Consider the following 11,773-nt stretch of genomic DNA (forward strand, 5'->3'; position numbering starts at 1 on the left):
GGTCGACGTGAACGAGGCCCTTGCTTTTCTCCACCTCTACCACCATATTTTTTAGTTTAGTTTTTCTCCAGTTGTTTTGATTGTCATTTTGACTGTCATTTTAGTTATTTTGTGACATATCGAGAACATCAATCCCCACATTACTGTTGACTTGTCAATAACAAAGTGGTTAGCATATTCATTTCTTCATTCATGTTGCTGTGGAGATAGTGCTAATATGTTTAGTGGACCTCTTTTCTCTATCTTTAGTAGCATAAAGTGAGCTAAGGATTGTAAGGAGATAATTTTAGTTTTAGCTTAATCTTAAGGATCTTACCTTCACTTCACTTAAGCTTGAATAATAAATAACTTTGGAATAGTCATAATTCATTTGAATTGTGTAGTACTTAGGTTTTCATGGTGATTTCTTGGATTACATTTTGGTTACTGGATGACCTCGGATCATGTCAACTCATTTGGAAAAATCAAAACCCCTACATTTGCATTATATTTGCATATGTGTTAGTGCTTCACCTCATAAAGCACCCCAAAAAATAAAATAAAAAAAATTATTTGAATAAGGGATAAAAAATGGCTGCCATGAGTGGAAACTAATAATTTACCCATTTGAGACCGAGTTAGATTGCTGGAGAAATAAATGTTATGTTTGTCATGCCCCAAGTAGTCCTTTCTAGAAGAAATTTTGGCAGCATCTCCTCGTACAGGTGACAATATGAAACTTCTACTACAAGCCCTCAGGGACACACATACCTCAGCCAACACGGTCGGAACATATACAATGAAATCAACAAACACCCACGCAGTTTATATAATCTTATCCTCCGGCTGACACAACCACGCAGTTTATTTGAAAACAACCTACTCCACTACTACGACGGAAAACGTAAAACACAACAGAGAAACCTTCGCAGCGGAAAAATAAGTAGTAGATCAAAACTCGATAAAAAGATCCTCGAGTACAATCCTACATCACAAGTGTATATAAATACATAACAAGGAACCAAAAGTCTAAAGAGTATAAAATAGTCGCGAAGCAAAGTGGTGGGGGACTAGTGACTGGAACCTCCTGACAGCATCAACCTGAAATAGTATAAATCAACGGGGTGAGTCAACTTCTCAGCGGGTACCGACTGACATGCATAGTAAGACATAACAACTAGTAATAAATATGAGTACAACCTCCTGGATATATATATAAAGGAACAATGCAAAACTGAAATAAAGGGGAGAAACTGTACTAACCAAGACCTGGGTATAAGGTAAACAAGGTCGTCAGACCAAGGAGTATCATGATCCTGTATGCATGTCAATCATATACATCCACCAAATATGCAGCAAATAAAGTACATCAAACACAAGCAATAAATGCAATCATGCATATGATGTCAATGACATGGTCACCCCTGACGCCAGTTAGCCATCTCACACACGATAGTGAGACCGAGTGGGTAGGGCTATGACAACCGTACACTCTGCCATCATTGCTCCTAATGAGTGACCGAGTGGGCGGGATGCTGTCAGAGTACACCTATCCTCCTACCCCAAATCATAAGTGGGGGAGCTCAATGCTCTCATCTCCCTGAGACAATCCAGAGGAGGGATCTCTGTCCTGCTACCACGCTGTGTCACACTACCCATGAGTGGACCAACGGAGCCCTTGACAGAGCAACCTGCTGCAACACACCCTACTTGATAAAAACCACTAACCCATGAGTGGTTGTGTGTGCAGATCCATGTAATTGGCGATGTGCTCAACAATAATGGAACCGACTATCGCACAACATGCAATCATGTGAAATGGTGCATGACACTAAGCATGCAAATATCCTGATCCTATCCATTTCTATTTAATGTGTACCAAAAGGTATATGGATCAAATAGAATATCCTATGTACACAGGTCAAGTATAGTAAAATAAATCTAGGTCCTGAACATAATGAGATATGGTATGTCATTACCTTAAGGACATAAATAATCAAAGGAACATAAATACAAAAGCAGGTAATAAATACAGCATGCTCAGGTAATATATAATGACATACCAATGCAGAAATGAACATAAATATTACTACTCGTTAAATATTACTATGCATAGCAAACGACAATATCTTAGAAGATAAGTCAAAGTACCCACCTCAAAAAGTGGTGATCGTATCCGAAATAGACCCCACGTCGAGATGTCGTCTCGAATCAAAGTCCTACAATTCATGATACACAGATTTGGCTAATTATATAAATTAATTAATTAAATCAAATCCCCAACTAAATATAATTCATCGATCAACTAGGGTTAGCTCCATTACTCTAATCATCCCATCATTCGGACTAAATGATTTGATAAGGGAACCATAGCATCAACCCATTTAATCATCACATTAGGTAAGGTTAAACATAAATCATTTCCAAACCTACCCCAAATCGGAGGCTTCCCTGTTGACTCATGGCTGGAACAATCCGCGGTGGGAACAATGACCAGATCCGTTAAAGCCCTGACCTCCAACACAATTCCTCTAAATTAACATCCAGACTAGATCTAATACACATATCCTCTACTAAGGTTAAACTCATTACCTCTATGGTGGCAATAGAGCTCGGTGTGTAAGAGTAGTGGGTACTAGTGGCCGCTGGAAATGTCGACTACTCCTGTGATCCAGCGATTTTAGCTACAAGCTATCGGCAATGGGATGGCCAGAACCGAAGGAAACCACTGCCTTCCAAAAATAATCTCAAGTCAACACCACACAGAGGCTTAATACCCAAATTAAAAATCTAGGGTAGAACACCTACCTACCAGTTCGCGTCGGAGCAACCGAATACCCCCGGCGATCACGGATCGGGAACTAGGGCACGATGAACAGAGAATTCAAACGCTCGGATGTCTTCGATTTGCGGCGTCGGCGCTGCTCCGTGCGGGAAGAGGGCGACACCTAGGGCTCTCTCTCTCGGTTGTGGCTGTCATCGTGTGTCCGTGGTGGTCGGCAGCGGTGCACAGAGAGACCGGGAGAGGAAGAAAAGGGACGGCAAGGATGGCTAGGGCATGACATCGTTGAAGTAACCTGGTCCAGTGATCGGATGCGACGGCGAGAGATAGATCTAGGGCACGGCTCGATGCTGCTTGGCGCGAGGAGATGAACGAATTGGAGGAGAAGGAGGCGTCGGAAAGGGATTCGGCTTGAGGATTCCCCTTGGCCGAGGGGAAGATGATCGGGCTCAGGGACGAGGAGAGGGCTTCGGCGTCGCGGGAGCAAAGGGGAAGAGGAAGAGGAAGGGGATCGGGCTCGGGGAGGAAGAAGGAGAAGAAAAGAAGAGTCGGGCATGGCGTCGGGTGAGGGGAGAAGAAAAAGAAAAAGAAAAGAAAAAGGAAAAATAAAATTTTTCCTCGTTCAATGAGGTAGCCTAAACAGGCTTCCCCTAGTTCCAATATTTATCCCCATAATCTACACCATACGATCTCCGAAAAATTTCCAGAAAATTTTTAAAATTTTCAAAAAATTCCGTTAAGGTTATTCCTCTATTTAACCTTATTATTTAATTAATATTTAAGGTACCATATTTTATAATATTTTTCTTTATTCTGAGTATTCCTTTGAGACCTTGTGTAGTTTAAAAAATATGAATTAAGTGTATGGTAGGTAAGTGTCTATCACCAAGAACATAAGGAATTCAATTGGATGACGACTTGACTATGATAGAGATTGAAACTTGAAAAGTTTGGGTCACTTATTGCGCTATGCACAAGAACTTATGTTTAGGTCATACTTAGGTTACTCCACAATCATGCTCACAAATGGAACTAGTTGATAGAGTTAGGTATGTGAACTAGGGATTATGATGCATTATAGGAACACATGAATTTAGATTGCGGCATTTTGCTTGAGGATAAGTTAATGTTCAAGTCTGGGAGTGTGATTTACGTAAATTATATACACTTTTATGTATGTTTTGACGCACATTCGCGTACTTTATTTATGCTTAATCTATGCATATTTACACCTATTATCGTATTTTCAATATAATTATTATTTTTTGTCCAAGATCTATTCTTTGTGTATTTTCTTGTTGATAGGATGTGCTTTTAGAGTGAAAGTGGTACTTGTAAACGACTCGGAGAATAAACAAAGAAAAGGGACCCGGCTGTATGGAATCCACACGATCGTGTCACATGCCAAAGGAGGAGAAGGCACTGGTCATGTGAACTCACACGGTCGTACCACAGAACTGAGAAGAAACAAGACCCAACTATGTGGATTCCACACGACCGTGTCAACAAAACAGAGGAGTAGACCTTGGCCATGTGAATTGACACGACCGTATGAATTTTCCAGAGCTGGAGCCGACTATGGCCGTGCGAATCCACATGATCATGCCACTCGACCAGAGCCCAAGCAGACCTTAACCATGTGGATTCCACACAGCCATGGCACGAGCTGTGCCAGGCCCGTGCCTAGCTCTATTTAAGAGGATTTCTTCCCCTTTTCAAGGGAGGAGAGTTCTCCCTTTTGGGAGATCCAACTTGGACAAGATCTGGACTTCTTTAGCGTTTTCTTGGATGATCCAAATCCAAATTAAGCATCTCATTCTCTCCAAAAGCTTAGATTTGATCCAAAGACTACTCTTCATATAGGATAAGTCTTCTTCCCATCTCTTTCTTGAGTTTTGGTGTTTTTGGCTTAAATCTTTATGTCTTTGGATTCTCTCCTCCTAGTTATGGAGTAGATCTCTTGTTCTGGAATTAAAGGAGTAATTGTGATATGAATTGATGTAAAAACTCATGGATTTACTAATTTCCTATCCATATGACATTGTTATGCATTATATTTATTTGATCTTATGTGTGTGCAATGTGCTTGAGTTTAATTTTTATGTTTGATTGAATGTTTGTACAGTATTGCTAATCTCGTAAAGGGAATGCCCTAGATCATATGACCGAGGGGTCATAGTGACAAGGGTATCCCATTTCCGAGCATCTAAGGCATTGCCTTAAAAGGAGAAGCAACTCTCCACAAGGAAGTAGAGAATTGAACATAATTGTTATTTCTATCTCTTTGTTATTGAATGTTAGTGTGTTCCTGTGATTTATGACCGAGGTGTCCTAGTGACAGGGATATTCCATTACCGGATTTCATAGGAATCGCTTCCATTTAGTAGCATAGGATATAGATTAAGATAGTATTTCGACTTGATCTCCGTGGGGAAGAGCCGACAATGAATCTAACTGCCTACAAAAGCATAGGAATAAAGGATAGGCAATAGGTGATCCATGATTCATTGATTAACATCACAATGAAACCGATCCCCTATAACATTTTTCAAACCAAGTTCCTCACCACTCTCTCTCTTTCTCAATCTTACTTCTCTTTACTTAGTGTGTGACTCTCAACCATCGATCCTTTAGCTAATTCGCCATGAGTAATCATTAGTGCTTATAATCAGTTCTCATGGGATCGATAATCTTTTATTACTTGACGATACCCGTATACTTGCGGTCTCACATCACTAATAAAGTTTGATCTCTTAAACATCTGTAATGATTTGTTGTATCATTCGAGGAGATGCTACGTGCTAGGGCTTGTGAAGGCAAAGAAGCCTTTCACTTAGATGGTTTCATAGCTACCTTCATGGTCTCGCCGTCGGGCTTCTTCGTACTTGATGTAGCAGATAACTATCGATTTCATTGATTCGTACATAAATACTGAAATCAACTATCGAATCTGTTGATTCATGCACGAATACAGGAAGTGATCTTCTAAAACTGTTATTCAAATAAGAATACTAGGAAGTAGGAAAATAATTGCTCAGCCGAAAATAATATTAATCAAAAACTATCTTCAAAACATGAAACAGAATACTTATATATACCTCATATCCTAAGACTCAAAGGAAAGAAATCCTTATATATGGACCTCAATTTCTATCTTTTACAGATAAAAAAGAAATCTTACCAGAAAAGAAAATTTCTTAATAAAAATCATAATTAACAAAACAGGATGCTATCATAGACAAATCCTAACGCATATATATTAGAAATACCAAAAATACCTAAAATATCATAAAATGGATATTATCAAACATAGTAAAAATATGTTTAGAGGCTCGGTTGAGGGCCTAAACGGTGGATTTTGAGCTAGAAACTTGGCGGTTATAGGTTCCCTCTAATAAATGTAGATTTGTGAATTATGTATGTGTGGTCACCGATAGAGTCTGATTTTGAGTCCCGAGTCAAAAGTTATGATTTTCAGAATATTACATTGTCGAACTGCATGAGTACTTATCTAAAGGTATCGTCAGATAAAATTTATGTAAAAGTACCTTTCGTACACGATTGAGTGAAGAATGTCTTTGTTGGTGTAATATAAATTTTGGCAACAGAGTATCTATAGGGATCTTTTGCAAAAAAAAAATAACATACATACACAACATAACAAGGATCTCTCCAGAGATCCAAGCGAATGAAAATACATGTTTTGATCATATTGTTACCTTTCGTGCATGAACGGAACAATCCTAGCAACACAGCAACATCGATGCTTCGATAGATCTCAGTGCGATCAGAATGTTTGTGCCCCTACGGTATCCACATAAGCAAGTCCCTCGATTCTTCTCCAAGAACTTCTGAAATTGGAGAGCTCTCTCTTCACACACGAAAATGGAAGAGCAAGAATGGATAGTCACATACCACTCATCATCTTGCTAGAAATGATATATACCATGGCAATCCAAGAGACACAAGTACCTCTTCACCTTCTTGGCATCTTTATGGCTATTTAAGGTGACATTAAAAGAGGAGAAAATACTAAATCTTAATATTCTCCAATGAACACTTCATCTTCTCCGATGAACTCTTCACTTCTTCAATGACTCTTCATCTTCTCCGATAACTATTAGTGTTTATCTTAGTGGACTCAATAGCTAGGTTGGCCTTAATAAGGTCCGAAATAAATTTTAAAATTAAGGCTCAAACCTATACAATTTTAGTCAAACTAAAATAAATCAGTCTCTAAATTAACATGCTCTTTATGTGTGACCCAATAGATTCTCGTAAATTTGACAATATCTATAAAATAATATTTTAGATACATAAGCAACGAGTGATATTTAGCAATGTATCATTGCTACCCAAGTGACGAGAATGTCGAGATCCGACCTAACCTTTCTATGTCTATTATCTTGTATAACTCAATCCTTCTATCATCGATATCTAGATTAATCTATGAGATATAGATCATGTCATCCTCTTATTAATCTTTATATTTCTTATTCTCTAAGTAAACTGACTTAACTAAATGACTCAATATATCATATTGACTTATTTGAGCATGACCATGTATTTTAGTAGTCTTACTTAATCAAGGGGTCCACAGATATCACTTCTGTCATATGGAAGGGATAGATCTCATCTACATCACTCACATCCCTCCGTATAAATTATTGCTTACCCTGTGATCGACTTTTAGTCCACCTTGTTACAGGTGACATTTATCGATATCAAAGTACACGACTCCTTATATAAAGAACCATAGTGACTCAGGTGTAAGGATTATTTATACTAATAGTCACTATAAGAATGTTAATAATACTCATATAATGATCCATGAAACATTCTCATGACGGGTCAATTCAGTACATATTCTTTAATATATACTAATGTGTCAACTTAATATCTTGTATCCATGACTTATGAGATTAAGTTATCAGTTGACCTATATACTAGTCTCAACGCATTAATATTATCCTTGTATATTAACACTTGACTAGCAATAATTAAAAGTAGTGTTATATATATATATATATATATAGTCTCCCACTATCAATTCAACAAATTAATATATTGTAGAGTAGAATCTATTACTCTGAGATATTATTATATTTATTAAACTGGCACAAATATAAAATAAATATAATAACCATAAATATTATCTTTTACTTATAAAATATAATACAATAGATCTCTTATCAAATATTTTATAATTGGCTCTTAACTCCTATACTAACAATGTCATTGTTGAATGAGGTGAATGTGTTTTTCAACAGTATTGATACTCGCTTGGCTACAGCAGCAGCATTGTTGTGCAACACCCAATCATTGCCTCGGCGACAGAGTGCGGAGCAGTCAGCCATTGCGGTTGCGATTGTTTCAACTACTCTCAAAGTCGATCGACTTTCCACAATTGATGCAGTAGTCTGGAGGTAGACGTAGAAGAGATCCCCGAGCCCTTCTTTAATTGTATATTTTAAAATGAGAAAATAAAATATATTTTACTTATTGGATCAATATTTTCTAATAAAAACTCTAACTTAATTAAAACTTATCAAATAAAATATTTAATAAACAAACCACATCAAACCTCCTAATTAATCTTCAATAAACAAAGACCAAGATTTGACAACCCTCTTTCGACGCTGCACCTCACAATAAAAGTGTGGGTGTGTGTATATATATATAGCAACAACATTATGCAAGAGATCTTCTAGTTGTCATCGTTGTAGTTGTCATTGTGTTACCGGATTCGAAGCACCAAACGCGTTTGAACTATGCAAAAAGAAACACACCAGAGGGAGAATTTAGATGGCGCGGGCTGCCCTCTTGTGGCTGTGGCCATTGACGAGAATAGCCAGAGTGCTTTTAGATGGGCTTTGGATAATATCGTCGCTAGAGGGCAGACCCTCATCGTCATCCATGTCAACACCAAATCCTCGTGTATGCTCTATCTCCGATCTTCCACCTAATTCATTCTGTCGTTGTCTCCACCCATAAGAACTGCGAGATCACCCCCAAGGATGGACCGACCATAGACCTGTTCAATAAGTGGAACACATTAGTTGTCCGCTCCCTGATTGGACAATAAGGGTCGGAGAAGGACAATCACTTGTTCTTAAAATTAGCATTCTTAAGATCAAAGAGTTGGACATAAAAAGGGGGAGAACGTAACTCTCCTTTTCTGGTTCTCTTGTAGCTAGATTCTCCGGAACCATAAGAATCCTTAGAATGAGATTCCGATTCAGCACTTTTTGAGATTTTGAGAAGAGTTGTTCTACGATATAAGTTGTAAGCTATGTTCAGGGGAGTTATTATCTATCGTTGGCCTCTATAGTAAAATCAGTCAGGGAGGCCTAAGAGGCGATGGTTTACCCTGTGGCATATGTCAGCGGTTCTAGTCTGCTTATCTTGAACCCGCGCGTGAACTTAACTGATACTATGATAGCACCCAATTTTTTTCCTTTTGCTATTGCTATGTTACATAATGTCAATGTTAGCATTGCATGATCATCTTTGGAGTGAAAGAGATAATTGTTTCTTCACAAATTCTCACATTGAATCTAATGTCTATATATATACACAGTAGATTCTACAGCAGACAATGCCCTGAGGGAAATCTTCATCCCATATCAATGTTTTTGCTCAAGAAAAGATGTGAGTAGATTTGGTTTCGTAAGTCCATTGAATGCTTTGATTCGAGTTTGAGCAAGATCTTGTGTCGAACAGGTTCATTGCAAAGGTATCGTACTCGAGGACCCCAATGTATCCAAAGCAATTGTTGAGTTTGTTTTGCAGTCTTCAATAGAGAAGCTAGTGATCGGTGAGTCGCCTAAAGGCGAATTCGACAGGTAAGTTAGTTTATCTTCCACTCTAATAGGTTCAACTTATATGCGAATACAAGATCATACCATATGAGGATAAGTACTATTCTCGACTGATCATCTAGGAGCACAGGCCTGAGTTCAAGCATCAGCAAAACTGTGCCTGATTTTTGTACAGTCATTGTCATCTCGAAAGGGAAGGTGTCCTCACTGAGGACTGCTGTTAAGTCAGCTCCACCACCTCTCCGGCCGCAAAGCCCCATCCAAGCAGCTCCTAAACCTGAAATTCTAAGCAATATCCCTAGAAATGTCAAGAAAGGTATGAATCTGAATCTAAATATTTCAGTAAACTTAAGTACTTTTCATATTCTTATAAACAAGACAAAGTTCTTACACTTGAAACTTCTTTGCAGTGCCAAATGAGACTGGATTGGCTCCATGGAATTTGCATAAAGAAACTGAATCGATAAAGTAAGGTTTCTATTTCAATACCAAAGTATAAACAACAACAACAACAATAACAACACTTTGAATGATGGGATATATGTATAGGTCACCTTTCACCAGAGGGAATATTTCTTCAACAAGATCATACGAGAATGCACAGTCCAATTCTCTGACAATCAAGGTGAGTACGATCAAACAGAAATTGAAGAAATGTTTTTTTAAAAAATTGTCGTTTGATAGGTATTTGAAGCAATTCATAGAATGAAGAAGTGGAAGGAAGGTACAGACAATTGAAATTGGAGCTGAAGCAGACGTTGGATAGGTACAACTTGGCCTGCAAGGAAGCGCTCACTGCGATGCAGAAGGTGATTGATTTGTTGTTGCTAATTTGATTGGATTGATTCCAAATTGAGAAAAGTTGTGTTGTCGTTGTTGCAGGCAAAGGAGCTTCAACAATGGAAGATGGAGGAGCAGAGGATGAGAGAAGCTCATGTGGAAGACGAGGTAACTCTGGCTTTGGCAGAGAAGGAGAAGGCTTAGTGTGTAGCGGCAGTGCAGACCGCCAGGCGTCGAAGAGGATCTGTTCTTCGACATAAGTTATAGCCTAGTACTTTTGAGTAATAAGTTGGGTCTGAATCTTATTACTTTTGTACCGTATTCCCTGAAGTCCCGTTGTTTATTCTTACCCTTAATATTATCCTTTTTCCTTTTCTTGCTTCGGTGCTAACATAGAGATGCAAAGTGAGCACTATGTGATATGTCATATCTTAATCTCTATTCTTCTTGTACACACTTCTTGTATACATTAAGATATAAGCTCATTTAGTGTTCAATGTTCTTTTTAAATATTGTAATTTATCTTTAAAGGAGTGAACTATGTAGGCAAATAGATTAGGACCAAGTTCACAAACACACTTTCTAATTTTAGTGTCTTAAGTCTTGTGACTAAATTTGACATATCCAATTATCCATAATGTACTCTTTAATGTTATCCTTCCCATTATACCGCATGAAAACTAACTTCGTAAGAAGTATGATACTCTTGACCTTTCCATTTAAGGTGAATTGGTTGGTTAATTCTTTAAGAAAGGTCTTAGCATCCTTATTCTTAGTAATCAAACTCCTAATGAATTCTCGAACTTCTTAATGATCATTAGACTTATGTGATTCCCACTTGTCAACGATCACCTTTTGATTCGCAATACTTTCAGTGGATGAAGGTGCAGGTGATATGCCTAAATGCAAAATCTAGATCTATGCAGCCTAATAATATCATAATATATTATTTCCATTGTCCAAAGTTTGTCCTTATAAGCATAGGGATGTTGTTTAGATTAACATAAATTGAAAGTGCTACATAAAGAAAAACAAAGAACATATCTCAATTTACAAACTAGGCATGTATCTTTATAGATGTGTCGTAACATAATACAACAATCAAAATATGCAATTGTATGGGTATTGATTGAGATATCGAGTGCAACATTTCATCAAATTTTGGACTAAAATGTAACTTTTTAGTAGTACTCTCCATACAACTTATAATCACCTTTATCTGCACATAATGACCTTTCCTTTGGGTTGACATATCATGCACATAATTAGTTTTATATATAACCTTTCTTAGTTAGCTTATGTTTTCGAATATCACTCATAACACTTTTAATCGACCACACAGTATGTGTACAAAGGAATGGTTTTCTTATAGGTCAACCATCCTTAGCATGGAATAGTTCTCTGTTGCAAT

General features: G+C 37.7%; 1 protein-coding gene and 1 long non-coding RNA gene across 2 annotated transcripts; one reads left to right on the forward strand and one right to left on the reverse strand.

The window, feature by feature from the left end:
- Positions 1–918: 918 nt before the first annotated feature.
- Positions 919–3,334, reverse strand: LOC122017699. The gene is made up of 5 exons (XR_006121426.1): positions 2,788–3,334; positions 2,572–2,711; positions 2,413–2,489; positions 2,135–2,198; positions 919–1,080 (listed from the first exon to the last, which is right to left on the reverse strand). It is a non-coding gene; the product is annotated as an uncharacterized LOC122017699 (long non-coding RNA).
- Positions 3,335–7,993: 4,659 nt separating this feature from the next.
- LOC122014194 lies at positions 7,994–10,566 on the forward strand. The gene is made up of 7 exons (XM_042570371.1): positions 7,994–8,176; positions 9,485–9,606; positions 9,705–9,898; positions 9,993–10,050; positions 10,132–10,207; positions 10,287–10,391; positions 10,465–10,566. The coding sequence occupies exons 1-7, from the start codon at positions 7,994–7,996 to the stop codon at positions 10,564–10,566; spliced, it is 840 nt and encodes a 279-aa protein (XP_042426305.1).
- Positions 10,567–11,773: the final 1,207 nt, after the last annotated feature.

Source organism: Zingiber officinale, chromosome 8B, assembly GCF_018446385.1.
Source record: "Zingiber officinale cultivar Zhangliang chromosome 8B, Zo_v1.1, whole genome shotgun sequence".
Lineage (NCBI taxonomy): Eukaryota > Viridiplantae > Streptophyta > Magnoliopsida > Zingiberales > Zingiberaceae > Zingiber > Zingiber officinale.